Raw genomic sequence first — 24,650 nt, forward strand, 5'->3', positions numbered from 1 at the left:
CTACAGAGTGTCCAGGCAGAGGGACGCGATCCGCCAAGTGCACAAGCGGCTCTAGGACACGAGAAGCAGGTTTTAGCAGCACCTTTTTGGGAATAACGGTTCAGGGCCAAGCTTTCCTCCTGCTCTGAACATATCACAAGCTGAGTTCTGGCTCCAAGCTCTCTCCTGGAGAAGTCACCATCTCCAGGGTCCCTGTGACCCAAACACTGGCAGCAGGGGAACCATACCTTCCTTCAGTCCCCCGGAAGAAGCCCTGGCGGAATGGGCAGCACAGCGTGAGGGCCCCCCTAGCAGACCTAAACAGCTTAACAGGCGGCTCTAAAAGGCCCCGCTCCCGGGAGACACCAGCCACGGGAGCCCAGGGAGAAAGGGGACCGAGGGTGCGCGGCTGTGAGGGAGGCACGGCGTCGGCCGTCTGAAATGTCCACGAAGGGCAGGAACGAGGCCTCTGTTGATAAGCCCAGATCTGAGGAGCCACCCTAACAAAACTAGGGAGAGGTTTGTAAAAGGAGCTTTTGAGATGGCCTGTTTCAAACCCCTCGTTACACAGACAAGGAAACCAAGCCTCTCGGGCTCCTATGCCGAAGATCCCCGCAGCTATGTAGCAGGGACTCGAACCCAGGCATCCTGGCTCCCAGCTAGGGAGACTGCCTGTGAACACTAGCCCGCGCAGTGTGGCTGCAGCACGGGCGCCCCAGGCACTGGGCACACACCAGGCCCAGGGAACTGGCCCCCGGGAAGAGCAGCAGGCGGGCAGCCCACCATGGCTCACAGCCTCTTCTCCCAGCACCAGTACCCTCAGGAGCAGGCTGGGGAGTCGGCAGCTTCCGTAAATGTCTAATGACCTCATTCTGTCCCTCTGGAGAATGGGAAAGGGCTCTTGTCCCTTTCCCAGTCTTGAGGGATTTTGGAAGGAGGCAGGGAACAGCAGTTCACCCTCCTCCTGATGACGCCGATCATCCCTCCCCTCTAAGGACGGGTTCCCAGGGTCTATTTCTGTGCTGCCGCAAGATGAGTGAGGCTGGCTCAGGGTCAACAGGTGCCACCTCAACTCAGGCAGCGTTTCCACATTTGCGAGCTGGGGACGGCTCTCACCTAGCGATGTTCACGCCGTCTCATGTGTAATACACATCAGAAAACATAACGGATGAGAGCGAGTGCTCTGGAGTACGAGAAAACCAGGGTTCCAGTCAGGCTCTGCCACTGCCTAGGACGAGGGGCCGAGCACCTCCCTGGGCTCCGCGCAGGCATCTGTGAAATGGGAGTAAGAATAGCACCTACCTCCCAGAGCTGTCCAGCTCAGGAGAAAGAACACACGCAGAGCAGCTCGGCACAGGGCCTGGGAAAATCTCAAGAGGTGCTAGTCGGGGCCATTATTAATGGCTCCTGACATTTCCTGGACCCCTTTGGCAGTCCAGGGAGGCCTGTGGACCACTTCTCAGAATGTTTCTAAAGTGAATGAAATAAAACACTTAGAATTACGTGGGGCCAAGTTCACAGACCACCTGAATTCTAAGGAAGTCAGGCTCAGACCTCTGCCAGAGTGAGGCCTTAACTCTCTGATTTTAGACTATCCCAAGGTCACGCTATGGTCCTGTCCCCATCAAAGCCGTTCCCGTGGGCCCCGTAAGGCAGAAGCTGGAGTGGCCGGCCGTTGGATCCCAGTGCTGCAGAAGGAAGCTCTGGGAGCAGACTCCTCTTCTAGGCTTTCTCTCCTGCCTCGCTGCCTCCAAGAAACTCCACTCTGTCCTCCACGCTCGGCCCACAGGGTGGAATCCCTCCTAGCCCCCAAAGGCATCACTTAGCACAGAGGAGCACGAGCGTTGAGCCCTGCTCTCAGGGCCCCAGGTCCAAGCAATCAAAAAGTGTCCCCTGGTATCTAGCCATCCTTGTGCCCACTGCAGGCCACACCTCCCTCCCCAGTTCTGTTTCACATCTTCCTGGGCCCCTCAACTTGCAAGGCAGAAGCAACGTGCAACTGACTTCAGAAACTCCTAGAACGTTAGTGCAGGAAGCTCCTGCAAATCAGCAACGTGACTTCCCCAGTTGACGGAAGAGGACTGTAAGGCCAGAGATAGAAAAGATGTGTCCGAAGTCACCTGGAAAGAAGGCGCAGGAGCCAGAGAAGGCTTAACACCAGCTCTCTGGAGCGCTCTCTCTCTCCTTCCCACTAACAAACAGGAGAATCCTTGTGGGCCACTTCTGAATTTAAAGAGAGATGGAGCAAGGAGCCGAACTCAGTATTAAAGATCCAGGGATTTCAGTGGCCCCAAAACACCACAGCCTAGGAGCACAGGAGAGAAGGGAGCCATGTGGGCAGACTCCCAGAAACTGTGAGGCAGGTCGTGCCTCTGAAGGACCTTAAGCCTCAGGGGTACAGAGCCCAAGTGGAAGGCACAGAGTCTCTCACTGGTGTGGACAGAGTTCATCGGTGATCCTGGGCTGCTACGTGGAGGAGAAACAGACGCCCAGCCATTTCCAGGAAACACTTGGGCACCAAGCTCAAGGCAATTAAAAGGCACACTAACCATTCAAAGTCTGCAGCTGTTGCTGGGACTGTTTGCTCCACACCTGGGGTGGACAGCAGGGGCCTCAGGGCATAACCCAGCTGTGAACGTCCAGCAGGGCAGCCTGCCCACCTGCCCACCTGGCCGCTTGCCACAATCCCCCACGCTGGCAGGGGTTTAGCCACCTGCTCCCCGGCGTCTCAGGACATCCTTCCTCTCCAGACTGCCAGGCTAGAAGCTGTATTCGGCTCTGCCTGGGGTTAACAACCTCCCTCCTGTTCCACCAGGCCCTTCTCCCATGACTCCTAAAGCCCACCAAGGCCTCCCAGGGATGCTGCTGACATCCACTGGCAGGCTGGTAGGCCCCATGACCACTGTCCACACAGCCAATGTCCACACAGCTCTTGCTCATGCATGGTCTGAGCCTACTGCCATCAGAATCACGAGATGGGCCACAATGCTGGTTTCTGGGCTGCCCAAATGCACTCAAACCTGGAGGGGGGGGGCAAGGCTTGGCCACCTGCATGTTACTGTGTTGCTTTGGTAATTCTGATGCAACTGAAGTTTGAGAACTACATTCTCACAGAGTCCTGGGGCTGGCTACACTCACTTTGGCTGCCAACCTGACAGCCGTTACAGCTGTGTGGCCACAGCTAATCTGATTTCCTGTCTGGCAGCTGTGCAGCAGGGAAGGGACAGCTGAGGGTCTCAAAAACACGAAGAGGGGATGAGGTAGGAGGGGAGGGGGCAGGGGAGGCTCTCTGAACAGGACAGGGCGTGCAACTCCATTCCCGAGCCCCCTTCTCCCGCTGGCTGAAATCCCTGCAGGAAGGGCAACAGCTGACCAAGTGGTCCCCACTATTTACAGAAAAGTCTCCTCTGTAGCAGGAGACCTCAAAGAAAGCTTTTTCTCAAAAGAAACCTCAGGAGCCTCGCCAAGGCCAGATCGGCCTCTGTTCTAGAGCACGAACTCTGGCGGTGCAAACACGGGCCTACCGCATCACACTGTGCGGGATGTGTACCGGCGCAAAGGCCACCTCACTGCGAGGGCAGATTTGGGACTGAAATCCAGCCGAGGACCCAGGGGCTAAACCATGCATCTGGCGCAAGAAGGGATCCACTTGAAAGAAGGGCCACGTTTTAAAATTCGCACGAAAGAGCTCTTGTGCGTGTCAGCAGCGGCGCTACACAGAGACCCGAGTCCGAATCCCAGCTGTCACTTACTCTGTGACTGTGGACAAGTTCCTTAACCGCTCTGATCCCTCTCCATTATAAAACACGGCTGTTAATATCTTCCTCGAAGAGATAAGGAAAGCACCCAACACCCTGTCACTTAACACACTTTAATGTTAGTTCCCTTCCCCCCAGTCTCACCCTGGCTGCCCATCCCACACCCACTCGCTCAGCCGAGCCTGGAATGGTCTGAAGAACGTGAACGAGGCTAACCAGGGGAAACCCCAACACCAAACCCACGCCCCGTGGCACCTCTGAATGTCCCACTGCCCACAGGACCCTTGCCTGGCACCAGCGGGTGCACACCGTCCCTCGCTGAGGAAGGGGAATTCTCTTCGTGCCTGCTCACACATCCTGCATGTTGCCCAAGGACCTCGTCCAGGCCGGAAGGGACTCCGGGGCCCACGGAAGGTTGGCAGGGGATCTCCCAGCACCGTGACCTGGGATATTCTACCCCAGAGTTCAAGTTCCCAGGCTCCCCAAGCTGGGACCAGGCCCAGACGAGGGGGTACTCAATGTGTACTAGGCCACTGCAGAGGAGCCCTTAAGGAGGACCTAAGATGTCACTAGACCAGGGAACCTAAGCTGTGATCTATCCCCCCTCCCCCCCAAGCAGGAACAGCAGAGAGTAGCCCGCATCCCTCAGGGGCTCCACGGGCCAAAGCTCCGGCTCACCCGCTAGAGCAACTCACCGATCTGCCTGTTCTCCCAGAGACCCAGCCCCAGAGCAGGGCCGAGGAACCCTGCCATCAGCCCTGGGTCCCAGCCCCTCAGCATCATTCACTCATCCCTGTGCCAGGCACTGTGCTAACGCAGGGAAATGGCCAAAAACGAAACAGTCCAGAGCGCAAAGGACTCCCCTCGAATGGGATTCCACACTTGTTGCTGGAGAAGGCAGAGTCCAGCCCAGAAAGCCCCGGTTCCCAACCTCTCATGGTGCAGAGAACTAGGACACACACTTGGGACACACACTGCTCCAAAAGCGTCCCTGGACACCTGCTTTTTTAGCCACAGGCTCTTGCATCCTGTCTGGAAACTGATCAAGAGATTTGGGGGGGAACCAAGCTGCCAGGGCCCTCATGGCCATGTTTATCCGGGGTGTATTTTTTTTTAACCCAAAGGTTAAAGTGTTTCTATTTGAAACATCTATTTACATTCCAGAGTCAAAAAAAAAAAACCAAGGCAGCCCAGCTCCCGGCCTATATCTGTCCCCAGCCGCGTCACAGACACAGCATCAGAGCTGCGCAGGGGGGACATTCTTAGCCCTCTCCCCGAGCCACTGAGGTGACTCATGTCTCTGTCCTGCCAGCATGGACCACACCGCCGCTCAGAAGGCTGGGCCGTGTGTGTGCTGGGCGTGCGTGGGGAGACAGGGATCTGCAGAGAGAGACTGGCTGGGGGGCTCTACGCAGGCACAGGTAGCCTTAGGGCGATGGGGATAGTGGGGTTCCCTCCTATAAGGATTCTGGGGCTTAACTTGAAAGAAGGTGAGAGAACATGCTGAGGAGGCCCAGGACAGCGGGAAAAGGGCAGGATAGGTGAGCCGATGTGGCATCTGCCAAACGGGGCAGAGCTGCCCCCAAACTGATGTCCTGCAGACTCAGTCCTTTGCTTCTTCCCAAGAGACCGCCTTGACTCCTAGAGGCTAGGGGGTAAGGGTCAGTGCACAGGGTCTTTATCTAGAGAGCTGCAGACTCCCCTAGACCAAGGCTGGACCAACCCCCAATGTTTACACTCCCTCCCAGGGGATATGGAGGGCTTTGCAGGGCTGATCCTCAGGGCTATGCCCCTACCCTAGAAGCCTGCATGAGCATCCCTGCCTGGGCAGGTGGCAGGCCTTGTTCCAAGGGTATTCCAAATCCACCCAAAACATTTATTTACCCTCTGACACATCCCGGTTCAACTGCAACTTTATCCCTGGATGGTTTAAAGCCAAATCACAGCTCCCACCTTCCAATTCAGAGCTTGGGACCCACACCCACGTACCCAGAGGCAAAGGCTCCCCATACACACACACTCTGACACCCACACCCAAGTGCCAAGCCGCTGCCAGGAGGGGCCAAGCGGGCATGGATCCAGCAGGCCCCTCCCTTGAGGAAGCATCTTGTGGTGCCGGCCTGGTGGGAAGGCTGTGCCAGAAAGGCCTGATGCTGCCAACAGGTTCCTGGGAGGGAGGGAGGGCGTGGCCCAGCTCTGGGGGACCCCACCTCCAGCCAAAACCAAAAAAGTCCTTGCTTTGAAGGTGGCAGGACTAGGCGGGCCTCCAGAGGAAGACCCCTCTTCACCCTCATGAAATGGGAACAAACCAAGGCCTAGGGGAAGGAGAGACATGGGGGAGCAAAGACCTAAGGCAGCAAAGGCCCCCCACATTCCAGCTACCCACACTCCTCTGCCTAACTCTGCCACAGATGCACAGGCCCCCTCCCCAGGTGTCTTATTCCCAGGGGACTCCTGACTGGGGACTGGCAGAAACCACAGCACTGGACCCTCTGCTCCTCCTAACCCAGCCTGAGGAGCTAAGGCAGCTTCTATTCGCATGAACACTCAGCTACAGCTTCTCGCCCTGCCCAGACCTGGGGGGCGGGCAGCCTGGAGGCAGGCCCCTGACCCACTTCCCCCTCTCTGACCACAGTGCCAACTGGGCCAGGATCCTCTAGCAATCCCCAGCCCTCAGCAGCCAATGCCAACCCCGCCAGAGGGGTTTGAAGGGACGCAGCACAGTGTAGCTGAAGGGAGGGCAGGAAAACCCACCTCGGTGAGTGTGGCTCCCTGACTACCCACATTCTCAACACAAAGCCTCCGGAGAGATATAAGCAAGACCCCACCTGAGTGAGTCTCAGAGCCAGATGCTCGGCCCCTGGGAAACGATGCCCAACGGCAGAGGGCAGGTGGGGACACGGAGGCACTTACCTGTCACAGGGATGCCGTGTAGAGTGGTCCGAGGCAGGATTTCCAAGGGTGGTTCCCGGCCTGACATCCCATCTGCTGAGAAACAGGATTCCGTCTCATAGATGGTCTGCAGCATCTCCACAAGCCCCTGAGCCTTGGGCACCAGCAGCATGCCAGGGAGGGGGCCGCCCGAGGCGGGAGTCAGCCAAAGGGAAGGTGGTCGGACTGGCCCTCACTGCTCAGGGACTCCTGCAGGCTGCTGCCGCCGGGACCCACACTTGGGGAGGTGCCTCATCAGGCCTGGGCACTCCTGGCGGCAGGAAGAGCCAGGAGGCCCTGGAGCTACAGGCCCAGCTCAGCCCTACAGGGGCATTGGACATGCGGCCTGTCCCCAGCTCTCAGGAGCTGGAGTATGGCTGAACACTCAGGGGACAGGAAGGGAAGCTCAGCAGGCAGGCGGGCTCTCTGTGTTCCCTCCCAGCCCTGGGTGACAGCTATGGAACCGGCTCCCTGCTCCTCCTTCCCGAATGAGCCGCCGGCAGCTGGCAGGAGACTGAAATAGCAGTTGGGGGAGGGCCCTGTCTATAAATAGGTGGAGCATGCTCAGGGAGCCGCCGGCTGGCTGCCAGGAGCCCAGGCCTGGCGGAGGCCCCATGGGGGGAGGCGCGTTCCACCCCAGGAGGAAGCACCAGGCAGGGGGATGGGAACAGGGGAGGGCTTGCACTCAAGGCCAAGGCCACAGAGCCCGGTGGCCAGAGACTGGGCTGGGGAAGGGTACCACCGGAACACCCTCAAGTCTGAGAGCAGCTCTGGCCCTGCTCTTGGCGGGTGAGGGGCTACAGGCCAAAAAGCAATTCCACCCTCTACCTTCCCTTCCACATCCACAGCAGGTACAGAACAGGAAGGGCCTTCTAAGAGGATGGCAGACGGGGCCACCTGACCTAACCCTACATCTCCCTTGGAGTCCTTCTAAGGGCGTGGAGGAAGTTTATTTAACTTGGGCTCTCCCTCAGAGCTGCAAGGTGCCTCTTCACCACCTCAACCAGCACAGGCAGCTGGGCAGCAGCTAAATGGCAACCTCCTGGGGTATCACCTCCAGAGGCTGCTCAGCTTCCTTCCAGGGGTCAGGAGACCCTTCCTGGACAGGACTCAGCCCGGCCCAGGGAAGGGGACCTGGCAGCACCTGGCCACTCTCAGAGCGCAGGTAGTTCTTCCCTAGCGGTGTGCCAGGTATAACACTAACAGCAGCACACGCAGCAACTTATTTATTCTGCCCGATGACCTCAGAAGATAGATGCAGGTCGGGAAACTGAGAGATGAAGTCACTCACCCTTGGTCACAGAACTGCCTGCATGGTAGGGCTGAATGTCTTGGCTCTGACTACCACAGACCACTGCCTCCCAAACAGGGGGCTGCAGGAAGCTGCTCTGGGGGTTCCCGGGAACAGGTACGAGGACCCCCTGGCACCTGCACAGGAATGGACTTGAGGCTGGAGGCCCTCTAAGAATCGAGAGGCTGCCAGCATCCCGTTCTTCCCTACCAGCCCTAGACCTGAGAGGACAGTTCCTGTTCTGGAGGGCTCCGGGGACCCAGGGCTGGTGACCCACAAGAACTGGTGACACCCACCTATCCTGCCCACCGCCGACCCGTCCCTTTCCTCGGGCTGTGCCTCCCACTGGTATTGAGATCCCACTTGGCCCCCTGACCTTACTGGAGCCTTTTAATAGCTTGGTTATTCCTGGGTCTGTGTCCCCCTCCCCCTTCCTGATGTCACAGTTGCTATTTTGGAGCCCCCTCCTGGCCCCTTCATGCCCCCAACTCCAGGCATGGAGCCAAGGACACCTGTCCTCTCCCTGGACTGGATGACCTCACCCTCTTGTCGGGAGTCGTAGGAGCTGGCCAACCAAGGACACAGCAGCTACGGCTCCTGAAGCCCATCTTCCCGGTCAGCGCCTGTCAGCCCAGGACTGCAGAGGTGCCTCCCACCCCCAGGTGGAGCGGCACGGGGACGGGGGAGGTGGCAGAGACGGGCATTCCCAGGCCGCAGACTGGCTGGCAAGATGTCCATTTGGGGGCAAGGGGTGAACAGGACCTAAACAAGTATCTGGGATCTCAGCTTCTCAGCCAAGGCTGCCTCTAGAAAAATGTTGGTGAGGCAGAGCCCTCCCAGGGCTCTGAAGTTGGTGGGCACCTCGGGGTGGATCTGGGGATCTCGTTCACCACCCCTAACCCCTACCTCATCCTGGCCAAGCAGGTTCTCTCCAAAGGAGGGGAAGTGAAGGGCAAGGTCCCCTCAGTGGGGTGATGGGCAGCAGACTCAAGGGAGCCCAGAAAGCCAGGGGTAGCAGCCCCTCCCAGCCCAAGACTCCACCCACCCACGCTGGGAGCAACAGGAAGGGCTGGCTGGCCCTGTCCGGGCTCTCTCTGCCTGCCCCAGGCACAGGAGAGTGCGGCAGAGAGCCCTGCTCAGAAAGAGAGGAAGTCACCAGTTACAATGACTCAAAGCAGGGCCCCCAGAACCTTGAGTGCCCAGAAACCTAAGCAAAGAGCTCTCTGCTCAGGGAAGATAAAAGCACCCAGGAGACTGGGCACCCAGAAGCGGCCAGAGCCCAGGGCGTGGGGCAATTCTCAGCACTGTTATGATTTCTAGTAATAGCAAGAAGTAGGAAACAAAGCATCAGACACAACCAGACAATCGTCAGTGCAGTTCCTGAAATCCTCTGGGGCAGTAAGAGAGGCAGCCTGGGATGGGACAAGTGTCTTTTTTTACTTCTGCGATTTGACTGATGCAACAATATCTTCCTAAAGCCTCACCTCATCCTCCCTGCTCTATAGCCCCCAACCTGATGGCTCCTGTCTCCTCCAAATCTCCACCCATCCCACAGCCCCACGTGCTACCCTACAAACCTCACAGAGCACCCACCAAACATGGGGTGCACGAGCCTCATTCGGAGCCAGCACCATCCCCTCAAAACCACAATGCCCTTGTTCTGACCCTTAGAGGCTGGGGTCAGGCCTCCTGACCCCTTACACCTGGAGGAGGGAAACCCAAACCTGGCTCCTTGGGCTCCTCCAGGCTCCCCTTTCCTGAGCCACAATGGCTGGGGGTAGGGCTAACCAAAATAAAGGAAGCAATGTCTGCTTTGTGTACAGTACGAAAGACAAGGGCTGGCCCAGGAGCCCCGCAGATGGAGTGTGGGGTGCCAGCTTCCCTGGGATCTCAGAGACATCAGGCCTGCCCGCCCTCCATCAGTTCTCTCCTGCCTTTTGACCCAATCACGCTAGAGCCCGCTGGCATCGCCTTGGTGCTGCCATATGTATGCCTGGACCTGTGCTAGGTGCTGGCTGAACCCTCTCATTTGGAACCAAGTCCAGCAAAAACATGAACACCTACTTTGGCATCTTCCACATCCCCTCAGGGTTGACCCTGCCTCCTCCCGCCATCCCATTCTAAGCCTTCAATCCCCTGGGGACGATGCAGCAGGGAAGAGGAAGTGGAGTAGACCCCAATGCATGGTGAGCACAGAGGTGTGCCAGAGGCACCTATGGGGAGAAGGGACACTAGGAGTCCCCTTCCCGAAGCCCCCACCCCACACTGGCACTGACCCACTTTCTCCTCCTCGGGGCTGGCTGCCCGCCTTCCCCAGGGGCTCAGAGGCAGAGCCTGAGCTGGAGACTGGGAGGGCAGGACGCCGAGGTTCCCGGCCCCACCCCACGCCCATGCCCCAGTTTCTCTGGTCACTCAGAAAGGAGGGGGCAGCTGCCCTCCTTCCCTGCCTCATGGGAAAGGGAAGGAGAGAAAGTGTGAAGTGTGCTGGGAGGTGCTGGGCAGGCAGGTGTTGTCATGAAGCTTGTCTCCCTCCCACGCTGGGAACAAGGAAGCTGGCCGCCTTCTCCTGGAGCCCCGTCGCCATCCAGACTGGCTTGCACAGCGGGCCTTACTCCTGCCCTCTCCTCTGGGCAGCAGCACAGAGGACAGGGCAGTGACCAGAGCCAGCCGAGGTCCCAGGGCTCAGGGCAGCTCCTCTGATCTAGTCGGACCAAACCCAGGCAGGGGACAGATTCTGCCGGTCCTTCGACACCACGGAGGGAAGAGGAAGTGATCAGTTCCAGAAAAATAAAGGAAGCCTAACTTCTCGAGCCTCCTTTTGCCTGAAGAGAAGCCAGACACCAGGCAGTGGCCCCTCAAGGAGGCAGGCAGGCCCCTCAATGGGCTCTGCCTATACCCAGGACTAGAAAAGAGGCAAATCAGGCCAAACGCTGGTGTTGGGCCCAGCCTGGTGGTACGTCAATCAGCTCCCACACCCCGAGGAGGGGTCAGCCCCAGAAGTAAATTGCTCCGAGGCCCTGCCTGCTGCCCCTTACCCACAACTCTCTCTCTCTTACTAACTTGTCTGCTCTGAGGGTAGGGATGAACCACCTTTCATTTTTCTTCACAGGCCAAGCTCCTGGCCTGAGAGAAATTTAGGGAAACCCAAGAACAGTGCTGGCCTATGTCCGAAGGAAAGAGGAACGTGTCTTCGGGGATTTGGGAGAGGGCGGGAGCACTTGGGGCCGGGCCACCGGGGCCCTGCAGACTAACCGTGCTCCTCGCGCCCACCTCTCTCCCTGGCCCCGTGGTCCCTGGCTCTCCCCGGGCCTCCCTGCAGGGTGTCCACAGGGGAAGTAGACACCCACACGCTTTAGCTACAATTCGTGGTTTTGTTTTACTTTTGTGGAGTCCAAAGGCCCATGGTATCCAAGTTTCTGCCTGGCACAGGACATGCACAGCCCCAGCCCCAAAGCTGCCCTGAGGTCTGGGAGTAGCAGATGCTGGGGCCCTTGACAAGGATGAGCTCTGTGGAGGTGGCTGTCCCCAGAGCAGCTCCCACAGGTGGGACAGCCAGTCCCGGAGCCCCAGGAAAACGTGGTGGAAAGCGCCTCAGCGGAGTGCCCTCAAGCAATGATCCCAGCTAAGGTCTCCCACAGTCCTAAAATGAGGTCCTGGGTCTCTGGCCCCCTCCTCTCCCTCCTTCCCAAACACCGAGGACAGCATCTCCCCCTACTGGGGGGAGCGGGAAAGCCGGCCAGCAGGCGCAGCCAAGTCTATAGACCTCACTCAGAAGGCCCCTCCGGGCAAAGCTCAGCGTCACTCCCAGGCCGCCTGCCGCCTGTGCTGGTGGGCGCCTTCAGGTATGGCCATGCTCCTGCTAACTCCCTTGCAGACGTGACTGCACAGGGAATGGGGACCACCAGCATCTGGAAAGGTGACCCAGTGACCTCATCAATCTGAGGTTGATTATTTTCGCCTTTTTTTTTTTAAGGGAATAAAATCCCAAAACTTAGAAATGTCCTTCCAAAGCCACCAACAAATGCCTCTGGGCAGCTTCTGCCCCTTTGGGCCTGGCTCAGACCCCGGCCCTGGTGTGACTGGAGGTGGCTCTGGGACAGGTCAGCACAGTGGCTCAGAGGAAAGGTGCAGCTGGTACTACTGCAGGGACACCGACCCTGCTAGGGGGCAGCACCCTGCTGAGATGGGCAAGGAAGTGATGAGAAACCCCCAGGCCTCTCCTCTCAGAGGAGGACGCATGAAGTCAGAGCTCCACAGCCCACCTTCCAGACCTCTCCATGGCTGACACCGGGCACGGCCCCCACAGGCTGAATGAAGGCGAGGGCAGAGGTGGGGGGATCCGAGAGAGAAGCACAACCCCTGCAGAAGGGAGCTCATCAGGCAGAGCAGACTCAGTGGGTCTTGGGAGCCCAGCCTTCTCCCACCGACCCTCTGCTCTGCGGCCCTCTGCTCTACCCGAAACCCATGCCCTGGGCGCGTGATGCTAGAAGGGAAGGGAGAGGGGGCGCAGCCTTGACCAACACCGATGGCACAAAGCCAAACAATCCCACCAGCTTCCAGCTTCCCTGAGTCCTCTGGACCCCCAGGACTCTGGTGAGGGCCAGCACCATGAGTCCATGTCAGCACCATGTCGCCAGCACCAGGTCCAGCAAACTGACAAAGGGGAAGGAGGTGAGAGGGGACCAGGGCTGCTCCCTGATGCTACCTCTGTCTCTCCTGCAAATAGGTTTTCATATCCAGGCCCGTGTCCCTATCTCTACAAGAAGAAAAAATGCCCTCCACCCCTACAAAGAAAGATGTGGGAGATCGCACAGGCTGTTGAGCAAGAAGGACTCTGACCCTTTAAGGCTGCACAGAAGGACACAGCCAAGGCAGTTATTACTGTGACCACAGTGACCCATGACCCTTCTGTGAAACTCCTGAGGGTCCAGCTCAGGCCACTTGGACACATCCTCATGGGCATACACCCAGACCCACCCACACACAGAGCGGCCTGGAGTCCCACCCAGAGGCTATTTCTGGCAGCCTAAGGCAGCCTCCGAAGCGCAGAGAAGGAGAGGAAATCTCAGAGGCCAAGACCCCAAATCAGGAATCCACCATGTGCAGGGCCCAGCAAGAGATGGGGCAGTAGACCTGACTCAAAGGAGAAGGCCAAGACCCCTCCGCCTACATGTTACCGCTCCCCCACCCCAACAGCACATGCCCCAACACAGACCAAGGCCAAAGACCCTGCAAACCTCTGCTACAAAAACAAGGCATGGGGCACAGCAACAGGCCACCAGGAAGAGAGCCAGCACCACAAAAAGGAAGCTTGACACTCAGCTATTGCCTAGAACTTCTTCCAGTATCACCCCTCGGACCGCCCAGAGACTCAGGGACCCACACCCCCTCTCAGGGCCGGCAGGGGACAGAGTTGGACCCACGACCCCAAGGGCCAGTCCAGACTGTTGACCCGTCAGTTCTCAGGTGCACTGTGACCAGTAACCCTTCTGTCCTTCTCTCACGATGCTTCTCCACTCCTGACCCCTTGTTCCCTCACAGCTCAGACCGGCTGGGCTCTCGGCCTGAATGCACAGGCCACCGTGGCCAGAGCCACCCAGGAGTGCCCTTCTCCAGCCTCTTGGCTCTTACCCGACTCAGTGGGAGAGTTCATGCCGGCTCTGGGCCTGCAGGAAGCTGGCGTTGGGGGCTGGGACAGGAGGGGATGGAGCTGCGACGATGTCAAGTGAGACAGACGATAACAGACAGACGGACGGGACAGGAGCCCGGGGCCGCCGTGCCTCTAATGCCCATCCGAGGCCATCCTTCCGGGCGAGGCAGTCAGGCACTCAACACGGCATCCCTGGGGAGAGATGGAGCAAGGTTAGAGGGCTCCAACTTAGGAATCTGGGAGCTGAAGGAGTTTACTCCTGGTGAAGAGGAGGAGGGACGACCGCCCAGGGGCACAGAGGGAATCCAGAAGGGACAGAACCCCGGTTTCTTCTCTTCCTAACTGGTAAGGCTGCCAGCCCTCAAGGGAAGGGAAACAGCTACAGCAGTCGCACCCCCACAAACCCCTTTTCAGGTGACAGTGCCCACTGCCAGGTGGAGAGACCTTACAGACTCCCGAGGGGGCCCCTGTGGGGCTGAATGCACACAAAGAAGGGAGTGCAGGGAGGCTTCTAAACTCTGTCCATGGTGGTGGGGAGATGCAGGGCTGACCTGGGGTCCCTGGCCAAAGTTAAGGGAGAAAATGGTACCCCAGCAGCCTGAGTTGGGACTCTCAGGTGAGTGTCATCTCCCTACTCTTTGATCCTTGTGCCACCCAACTCTTGAAATGTGACGGGCTTCTCTCTTGGTGTCCTCCTTTTCACAGTAGGCCAGGGGAAGAGGGCAACCCTCTCCTACCCACAGCCCATGCTGCTTCTAGGAATTTCCAAAGGCAGACACTCACCCCACAACCAGCACCCCCAGACCTGGGTCCAGGGCCCCAGCCCAGGGCTTTGTGGATGTTGTAATGGTTCTGCCCTATATAAGGTCTGAAATCGAGCCAGTGCTCTGCCTGCCAGATTATGGGTCCAACCAGAACAAGGCACTCAAAGGCCCAGAGGTAGGCCTGCCAAGGCCAATGTAGTAACAGAGAAAGTCCCAGTATTAAAAGACCATGAGGCCCTATCAGGGTGGCTCAACTGACTGGAGCATTGTTCTGTACACCAAAAGGTTGTGAGTTCTATTCCCCGTCAGGGCACACACCTAGGTTGCAGGGCTGGGGCACGTAACAGAAACAACCTACTGATGTTTCTCTCTTTCCCCTTCCTCCCTTTCTTTCTCCACATCCCTCCCCCCCCCACCTTTCTCTAAAATCCACATACTGATGTATCCTTGGGTGAGGATTAAAAACAAAAGGCCGTGAGTTTGCCAACCTATCCCCACTCCTCCCAGAGCTGGTCCTTAAGCTTCAGATACTACCATGCACCCACCTGGGCCCGTCCCTAAACAGCCCACAAGCCACCCCAGACATGATCTCATTCATTTTCTTGCAAATGAAAGTAAGCTCAATAACTCAGTGAAAGTGAGGCAGCAGAAAGCAATCAGATGAGGCTGAAAGATGCTGGATGTTTAAGCCCGAACAATGCTCCCCCACTGAGGAGCAGTCAACGAGCTCTGCCCCTGGACAGCCCCACCTCCTGGCAAGATGAGTTCTCAGTAAGCCTTGAGTTCTCATTACGAATTCCCAGGGGTGAGGTCCACATGGAGCAGAGTAGCCTGGGAGTCAGCCCTGGCAGGGACACAGGAACACACGCACGTACACACACTAGGGAAACCTCAAGTCTTCAAAGGCCTACTTTGCTCCTTGCCCTTGCCCACAGGGTTTGGACTCTATAGCTGGAGAAAGCTGCACTCAGACTGGGGAGGTGGGAAGGAGCGGAGCGAAGGGGCTGAATGACTCCGACAGACACAGGTGTGGGGCAAGGACAAAAGAGGCTGTGCAGGGCTGGGGCCAGGCTCAGGAATGCAGTAGGTGGGGCTGTTGGTGCCCTGGCAGGGCCAGCGTGGGCAGGCAGCTCAGCCCGTGCCCACCTGGGGCTGGCGCCCAGTCCCGCTCACACCCTTTCCCGTGGGCTGGGGAACACAGCTTCAGAAATTCCCACGGTTCCCAGCAGCCCAAGTGGCCCAACCCATCTGCCTCGTAAAAGACACCTCCACAGCAGGATGCTCAGAAGGGGCAGAGCCTCAGAGGTACAAACACTGTGTGAATATCAAGTCCTGAGCCCCCATGGTCCTCAGCCCTGGGAAGAAGAAGAAAGGAATGGTTTGTAGCCCAAGGGCTCAGGACTTTTCCCCACCCTGAAGGAGCAGCAGATCCCTGCACCCTGTCCACCTGCAGAGTGTCTGCCAATACTCACACCAAGCCTCCCCGGTGAACAGGGGCCTCCACGGGGAACAAAGCAGCATTCACTGCCTGATCAGGACAGGCACAGATTCTTGTCTGGGGTGGAGCATGAAGTGGGGACGGGGCAATGTGATCATCTCTCCTCCGCTAGAGAAAAATCACTGCTGGCCACTGTTACATGAGGGTCTCGTCGGCAGTTTGGGGACCAAGAGCTATGTGGCTCCTGGATCAAAAACTAGTATCAAGGAGCAGCCCAGCTTCCTTGACATCATAGTTAGGCAGATGCCATGGCCCTGTCCCCACCCTGTCAACTCTCTCGGTCAGACCCCTGTCCCACCCCAGAATCCAAACCCATCTACAACCTCCAGCCAGGACAGCAGGACAAGGCATGGGGGAAGCATCTGCCCCTACGAGCTCATGGCTAAGCCAGGGGAGTTACAGCAAAAACCCTAAGGGGGACCCCCTCCAACCCCATTCATGGGTAGTGAAGACTCTGGCAGAGGGTGAAAGAAGGGTGGGCAAGTGAGAGAAACATGGAGCAGTGAAATGGCCCAGAGACTACAAATTTACAGTGCTGCCCTGCAGGGATCTTATCCCTCCAAGAGCCCTCTAGGAATTCAGGGGGAGTCAGGTGTCCCCCTGAGGGCTTCTCTGGTGCCTGGACTCCAACATCACCTGCCAGCCTTCTCCTAATACACCAACTCCAGCCCCGCTAGAGGCAGGCCTGAGTTCTGAGCACTGTGGCCGGGGTCCCCTCCCCGGGTCACAGGCGGCCAGGTGAACTGTCTGCACCAAATTCTGTGAACCTGAGATTGCCCCCAATCTGAGATCAGCACCCAAAGATTGCATCATAAAGCTACAAGCCCAGACACCCCATCCCAAAGCACAAAGGACCTCTCCTCTTGACTCCTCCTGACTGCAGCCATGGGAGACCATTTTCCCAAGCCTCTAAGAGCTTCCGTCGCCTTGGACCTTTTCCGAGCTAGGCCACCAGGAGCCTGGGATTACCAGCGCCACGAGGGGTAGCTGACTTGGATGTCCAGGCCCCAAACTAAGAGAAGGGGGAGGGCAAGAGAGAAAGAAAAAAGGCACCAGGGTAACAAATTCATTTTTGCATCAGCCCATTGCTGTTTGTCTGCTCAGACGCAGCTCCAGGCATCTGCACAAACCAGATGGAGGAGGCTGCTATTTCTAGAAAAAAAAAGGGGGGAGGGGGGAGAGGGAAAGGAGGGAGGAGGCAGAGGGCAGAAGACCCGGTCTGTTTGCCCTAAAACCTCAGGCAGAATGATACCCCCTCCCCAGCACTACCAGACAGGGTCCCCATTCAAGAGAGGGCTGAGGCCAGGACTGGGGTGAGGTGGGGTGGGGAAGAAGAAAGGCAGAGAAAGTTTAATTAGCCAAAGTCAGCTACAGGCTACAATAGGCCCCCTCACAGGCTGCATCAGGTTTTCATTCATGAGCAAGAGACAGTGCTCCAAAAATGCCAAGAACCGCCCCCCCCTTGCAGTCTCTCCCCAACCCCCCCACCAACAGGAGTGCGTCCTCTAGCAGGCTGGCTGAGCCCGATGCCGTGTTCCAGACATCCCTCCTCAAAGGGATGTGAGTAGGAAGAATTAATTATTAAAGAGCAGCTGGTACTTCAGCACCGACTGTACTCCCCCCAGCTCCTATAGCTGGTCCCCCGCCCCCCCTTATGCAGAAACACAAACTACCTCCCCATCCCCAGGCCCCATTTCTAAACACACAGCTAAGATGCCACCCCTAGAGAAGGGAAAGCAAACCTTTGTTTCTGCAGCCACTTGGAGGGAGTGGGGTGTGTGATACTGCTGCACCCCCCCTAACTCCCTCCAAATTATGAGATCCAGCCACAGAGAAGGAAATGTTGGAGGGGAAGGGAAAACCGGCACAGAACTAACATGTCCTCCATCCTTGCCCCCAAGTAACTTTCACCTGGTGTCTATCTCTCTGGTCCCTGGCAAGCATACATTTCCAAGATGGAGTGGAGACACTGGGGGCTCCCCCTCTAAGCCAGAGATACCCCTGCCTGGCTGTCAAGACATAGCCCAAATCCAAGTCCAAGGGGGACAGAGCAAAGAGAGGGTTCAAGAGAAGGGGCTGGAGAAAACCACGATCTCCCCAAGTGAGAAGGAGGAGGGAAGACTGGAGAAGCAGGCAGCCCCCAACATGGCTCACCCACCAACCCCAGCCCAGCATCTCAACAGCTAACACAGGCTGGGGGGGGGGGGGCTGGTGCCTGGAACACAGACTGAGGACCCTGCCTGCCTATCTCCTGTGAACCTGAAGAGGCCTAGGGCAAGTTCCAGCCCCTAGTTCAAGTCCTGCAAGGCAGTCTGGTCAGGAGTCCCTCTGGCCAAGACTCCTGAATCTCCCACCCACTGCCTCCTTTTGTTCCTACGATCTGGCTCCATCCTCGCCTCCCAGTTGGACCTTCAAGCCAATCACCACCATCACCAACACCAATTGCCAAACCTAACGCCAAGCCCTAGAAGAAAAGTGGGCACTGTCAGTCTCTTGAGCATCGCCACCCAAAAGCAAATGCAACTGCTACCCATCACATCACCTCCAAAGGCCAACAGTGGGGGTAGATGGTCACCTACTCCCCAAAATGGGGCACCCCCACCCTCCCTTCTTCTCTCCCCCCACCAACCAGACTCCCATATTAATTACTTATCATCTAGCCAGTTCTCATTTCCCCAGGGCCCCAGAGAAGGGTGGGGTAGGGAAGCAGCCTACCCCCAGTTAAAAGACACAGGCAGCATTACCGCCTCCATGAGATGCAGACCCAGGATGAAAAATGGGGGGCATCTACCCGAGACAAGAAGCGGGGAACTTGCATCTCCTAGCTCGCTCGCTTTCTCTTTCTCTCTCTCTCTCTCTTTCTGGCTCCAGGGTGTCAGACGGGAGAAGAGGGTGGGAACAAACGCAATAACACCTCACGGGGGAGGGGATGAGAATAATGGGAGAAGTAAGGTGAGCCCGCAGGTCCCCTCCTCAGGCACGACTCTCAGGACACAAAATGAAAAATGCGTCCTTAGCTATGGGTGGAAGCGCTGTGGAGTGGGCAGCGCCCCTCATCTCAGAGTACCAAGAAAGGGCTGTCCTGAGAAGAAGAGTCTGCATAGAATCTGGGTGCAGGGTTCAAATCTGTCTGCAACGCAACATGCGCCACTCGGGAGGGGACAAATCAGACAGCCCCGGCTCTGTCCCAGCCATTTGGGAGTGCGGGTCCCGGGAAAGCGGGCCCCTCCCTTACCTGCAGGAAGGCGCCCCTGCAAGTGAGGAGAGGGGAGGGGCGCACGCAGTAACCCCGAGGCCTGGCTACCGAGCTTGGCGATTCTCCCGCGGGTCGCCGGCCGGCACCGGGAGCCTGAAGGAAGGGGGGCGCGGGGCACAGAGCGCGCGCTCGGCGCCCGCAAGCAGCCGCGGCAGGAGGGTGCGCCGCCTCGCGTCCCAGGGGCCCGAGGGAGGTGGGATACGGGGTAGTGGGGTGCGCTCACCCCCTGTGGCTCGAGCTCCGGCTTCGCGGGGGGCGGCGACAGCAGCGGCGGCGGCAGCAGCGGCAGCGCCTCCCCGACGGCTCCTCCATCTTTGCGGCGGCTCCTCCGGCTCCGCTCGCCGCCGCCACCAACAACAACATTCGGAGACGTCACTCCCGTCACGTGACCCAACCCGGAGCTAAAAATAGACTCAGAGCCCCCGCCCCCACTCCGCCTCAGCCACCACCAACCCCTCCTCTCCCTCGAGGCCCTCCCTGCGGGGCGGGGCCAGCAGCGCCACCCTGACAGCTTCTTAAAGGGCTGGTACCCAGCAAAGGGCTGGGCAGGGGAGGGGGTGGAAGGCAAGGAGTACGAGCCCAGCGGATAGTGCTGGTAGGAGGGCTGGAGGCGGTTTGGTCTGGCTGCCGGGGCTCAGCCTTCGGGACGTTCGATTTTCCTCCCCGCGTTTCCTCGACTTCCTTTTCTAACCGTAGTGGTGCAATCCTCGCCTGCTTGAGCGTCTTCCTAACACGCCCTGCCGCGGTGGGGGAGGGGAACAGGAGGACGGATTCCTAAGGGCTGGGAGGGCTGCAGAGCCCCAAGCCTAGATGCCAGGCTGGGGGTGGATAGCTGGGACAGGTCTTGAGCTCGGACCGCACAGATCACCTCCGTGTCAGGGAATTAAAAGTTTGGGAAAAGCCAGAGTATGGTTGTAACAATCCAAGGCCTTCAAAAGGAGGACTTCCGGTCTCCGACTTTGGTGTCCTCTCCTCTACAACCCCCCTTAGGACGCAGTGTATGTGTGATTACATCTGGACAATTCGTCAATGATCCAGTAATCCCACTAACAAGAATTTATTCTAAGGAAATAAACATTTATGTGTTCAAAAATGAGTATGGACCCCGGCTGGTGTTGCTCAGTGGATTGAGCACCAGCCTACCAAAGGATCGCAGGTTCAATTCCCAATTAGGCACATGCCTGGGTTGCGGGCAGGTCCCATGGTGGGTGTGTGAGAGGCAACCACACAATGATGTTTCTCTCCCTCTCTCTCCCTCCCTTCCCCTCTGTCTAAAAATAAATATGTTTTTTTAAAAAGAAATGAGTGTGGAAGGAAAGAGATTATTTATAATGATGTGAAAAGTTAGAAACAACTTAAGTATCCATCAGTAGGATATTGGCAAATAATCGGGCACACTTACTCAGTGGAATGCCAGCCAGATATTTAAAATGATACCCTCTATATTCACCCGAAAAGATGCTTATGCTTTATTGCTTTCTTGAAAATCAAGAATCAAACAAGTACTACAGAATTCCTCCTCCACTGCAGTAAACAACAAACTAGATCCATGGGTCTGAGTATGCGTGTATTGAAAAAGCCAGAAAAATAAATACCCAAATATTTACCTTTGTTTTTCTTCTTTATCTTTTCCTGTCAGAAATTTTGCAACTGTCATGTATTACTTACCTAATCAGAAAAAGTGAATGACATACATAAACGTTTCTGGTATAAATAAAAAAGGTTCGTTCTACAAAGTATCTCATAAATCAGTTCCCACTGACAAATCTCCAGCCCCACCCCTCCTACTAAGCCAAATTACCCCTCACCAGAGATACTCTATCTGCCTCCCCAATTAGTCCCCTCCCTGCATCCATCCTAGCCTTCTCCCCAAGCCAGAGTGACCTTTTTTAGAATACAAAGCTAATCAAGAGAGAATTAAAAACCTTCCCCATTTTCTCACTGAAATCTGTATCTGGCCCAGAAAAGTGGTTTTCAAACTTTAAGTTTCTTACAAATGACCTCAGGAGTTTGTTCAAAATGTTTATTCCTGAACCCTATTTCCAGAAATTACTTTATATATGCTTTTATTGATCCTGATAACAATTTGTAAATATACAAATTTACATTTACTATTTATGGTTCAGTGTCGATCTCTGTAAGTTTCTTTTTAAAGAAAAAAAAGATTTTACTTACTTATTTATTATTTTAGAGAGGGAAAGGGAAGGCGAAAGAGAGGGAAACCTCAATGTGTGGTTGCCTCTTGCACAAACCCCCTACTAGGGACCTGGGCTGCAACCGAGGCATGTGCCTTGACTGAATCAAACAGTCAACCCAGGTTTGCAAGCTAGTGCTCAATCCACTGAGCCACACCAGCCAGGGCTCTGTAAGCTTCTTGAGTGCAGAAACCACACGTTTCCACCCAACACAGTACCTGGGAAGAAAAAGACAATGAATATTTATTAAATGAAATGAATGAGTGTTAAAATATTAAGCCAGAGTAAGCACTTTTTGACGGGACAATGAATTCTGAGCAGAAAGCCTGCCCGGACAAAGTTATCCCATGTCCTTCCAAGACAAGGGTCCCCCCGCCTCTGTCCTATAGCGAGGTACCACCCATTTGCTGCTACTTTTATAGAACCTATGTTTTCTCTTGTTGTTGGTTGCGTTGGGTTGGGATTTTGCTTTTCAGTGCTTATGTTTTGCCTCCTCAAGCAGAGTATGAGCCACCTGAGAAAAGAGATAAGATCATATTTCTTGCTGCTTTTCCAGCACCTAGCACTTCACTTCACACCTAGCAGGTACTCAGTGAAGGCTTGCGGATACTGAAGACTAGAATTTCTTCTCTTGAGATCTCAGAACATGAGTAAAGATTCTCTCCATCTGGTATGACAATATGTCAAAAACTGTCTCATGGAACACCTCCACTAGGCACTTCCCATCCCATAGGAACTGAATAACTTGCCCAAAAGTACTGAGTTCATGTAAGCAAAAACAGGGATTCAAACCCAGGTCTCTCTGTCCCCCAAACACTAGGAACAGAGGCTGGCGGAGCCCTCTTCTCTGGAAGTCCCTGTGATTATCACCCTGGGCCCCAGTGGTCAAATGTCTTAAAGGTTAATAGAATGTCCATATGAGGCCCTGATGAGCCCTCAGATTTCCCCTTCCCAGGTACATGGGGGTTAAATAATTCCACATTCATTCTACATCTTTCTTGAGCATCTGTAGTAGGTGCTGGGAGTATGGACATGAATCTGGCTTTTAGGAACTTAAAAGTTCCTCGCAGAGAATAAAATGTCTTCCATTATGAGTCCGTACAGTAAGCCCTTGGCAGAACCATTCACCATGGAAACAGGGGTCAGGGGACTGTCTGGTTAACCACTGCCTCAGTTTCCCCATGTAGAACTTCTGCCTCTGGGGCCCACTGGTGAATTTGGCTTCTTGGTAAAAGAAAATCAGTGGTGGAGGAGAGCCAGGCATTGAACCTGGCAGGTTGGCCGCTAGCGCTGTTGGACATTGAGAAGGAGGCATCCAGGCTGGTGAGGATGATGAGGAGTGGTGAGCAGTGCTGTTCAGGGCTCTGGGAGCTGCTACTCTTGCCTGGAATCATGAGATGTGTCCTGGCCAGTACTGGGAACAGGACGGAGAGCCATATTCCTCTCTGCTCCGTGGACACTGCTGTACTGACAGTTAACTTCCGTCTCCTCCACACCCCCTCTCACTGACCCCGGGTCTTTGCCCTCCAAAGTTAGCATTACCTGGGGAACAGACAGGGTACCCAGTTCCGACGAGTCCTCCCTCACCTTCAAACTCTCTCCCAGAATTTCTCCTGGGGTGGAAACCCTCAGATCCACAGGCAGGATTCCAGAAGCTCCAGGATGCTCTGGCCAAAGTGGTGCAGCGACCACATTACTGGTCGCTGGTGGGCCAATACTTAAGTGGTCCTGCTGGCCTCCAAGGAGTACCTGGGATGGAAACCGCCCAGTTCTGCTTACATACAGCCTCGGGCTGAAAATAATGCAGAACGAGGAAGAAGTGGGCTGATAAACCCAAGTAATAAGCGTTCACTAGATATCTATGAAAGGAAATAAACATTCTTGAAAGCTTTTACAGTTACCAAGGGCAACTTGTACATAAGGCACCTTGTTCCTGTTTCCTTCAGCAAGAATTTATTGGGCAAACTGAACAGTTATGGAGCCAGCTGGAGGCTGCGGCTCGGTGTAGGGACACCACTGTTGAGGATGTACCTGTGAGCTCCAAGTCTAGAGGAGGGGTTAGAGGTCCAGGTCTGGAGGTGTCCTGACGTCTGCATCAGCTCAGGCGGGTGCAGGGTTGGTTGGCTGTAGGGATGGTGGCACTTGGGGGAGAACAATGGGCTCTGAGAGTCTTGGGTGAAGCATGATACCGTATGTTGGAGTCTGCTGATGCCACTTCTTACCTGTGCAGTTTTGTTAAATTATGTCATCTCAGGTGCCTCCATTTGCATACCTGTAGAATAGGGATAATAGAACTTCCTTTATAAGTCTGTGGTGAGAGCTGCATGACAAAGCACAAAAAAACCCACAATACTTAGCACAAAACCAGGCATAACAATAAATGGTCGTTAATATTGCTACAAAATAGAAAGAAAGAAAAGTTATGAGGCCAGTACAACGCTAGGTACTGTGGGGACTGCAATGAATGAATGAATGAATGAATGAATGAAGAAAACAGGGCAGGGCATGAGAAAACCTGGGTCTTGGGATCAGCCACAACCCAGTGTCTTGTTTGATGAGTCATTTCCTCTCTGGAACTTGGTGTCTTCATCTGGGAAACAGGACTCAGACTTCCAGTCTCTGAGGTCCCTTTCACTTCTGACACTCATGAATTCCCAATCAATGGGAGGGCAGATGTGACCACATCCAGCATAATACTAGGATTCAAAGTCTAAGCTGGGTCTTGATTTCTTCAAGATGCGTTAAGGTCCAGTCCTGCCCTTAGGCTTCTTACAATGTGCTCAAGAGCCAGAAAAGAGTTTATTTCAGGGCAAACAACTCATGTGCCCAAGGCCCAAAGCAAAGGCATGTCTTCGAGAACTGAGTTATGCAGAGTATAACTCAGGATGCCCGAATTTGGCCCAGGCATCCCTGCGTGACCTTGGACAAGTGCCTTCCTCTCTCTGGGCCTTTTGTGCACCTGTAGAATGAGAGGGCTGGATGGGATTTCCTTCCTTCTGGCTGGAGACAGTTCTGGACGGTCCCGCGGGTGAAGAGAAGGAAGGGTAGCAAAACTGTTTTCTCCTCCCCTCCCTCTCCCCCCTTCCTCCTTGCCCCCTTCTCCTCTGTGCTTAGGACAGAAGAAAACTGCTTCCGGGCCACCATCCAGCAGAGTTACTGTTGACTGACCGAGATGTTTGGGAGAAGACAACGAACAGGTTCCTAGGCAAGTCTCCACCCCTCTGGGTTTCATCTTCCTCCTCTATAAAGAGGTGTGATCGGATGGATAACTTCTGAAAATTTTTCTAGCTCTGATAACTAACAATTCGAGAGTTGTAGCTCAATAAAT

The 24,650-nt window shown here is 55.8% G+C and overlaps 1 protein-coding gene and 1 long non-coding RNA gene across 10 annotated transcripts in view; both read right to left on the reverse strand.

Moving 5' to 3' along the window:
* HDAC5 (histone deacetylase 5) overlaps positions 1-19,501 on the reverse strand; it is a 34,690-nt gene extending 15,189 nt beyond the window's left edge. For 2 of the 7 annotated variants that reach the window (XM_037135185.2, XM_037135183.2), the window contains exons 1-3: positions 19,351-19,500; positions 13,591-13,801; positions 6,651-6,725 (exon numbers count right to left, since the gene is read on the reverse strand). In XM_037135185.2, coding sequence (XP_036991080.1) covers positions 6,651-6,725; positions 13,591-13,612 — 97 coding nt within the window. In that variant the 5' untranslated portion in view covers positions 13,613-13,801; positions 19,351-19,500. Of the gene's footprint in view, positions 1-1,281; positions 1,450-6,650; positions 7,158-13,590; positions 13,802-19,350 lie in introns of those variants that run through there. The other 5 variants (XM_037135184.2, XM_053659770.1, XM_037135186.2 and 2 more) reach the window with 5 other exon arrangements.
* Positions 19,502-21,188: 1,687 nt separating this feature from the next.
* Positions 21,189-24,650, reverse strand: part of LOC128626605 (uncharacterized) — a 45,510-nt gene continuing 42,048 nt past the window's right edge. The window contains exons 3-5 of one of the 3 annotated variants that reach the window (XR_008390579.1): positions 23,545-23,594; positions 23,354-23,463; positions 21,189-23,114 (exon numbers count right to left, since the gene is read on the reverse strand). This is a non-coding gene — a long non-coding RNA (uncharacterized LOC128626605). Of the gene's footprint in view, positions 23,115-23,353; positions 23,595-24,650 lie in introns of all 3 variants that reach the window. The other 2 variants (XR_008390578.1, XR_008390577.1) reach the window with 2 other exon arrangements.

This window comes from Artibeus jamaicensis, unplaced genomic scaffold, assembly GCF_021234435.1.
Source record: "Artibeus jamaicensis isolate MK-2021 breed Jamaican fruit bat unplaced genomic scaffold, CSHL_Jam_final contig_2259, whole genome shotgun sequence".
In the NCBI taxonomy this organism is placed as follows: domain Eukaryota; kingdom Metazoa; phylum Chordata; class Mammalia; order Chiroptera; family Phyllostomidae; genus Artibeus; species Artibeus jamaicensis.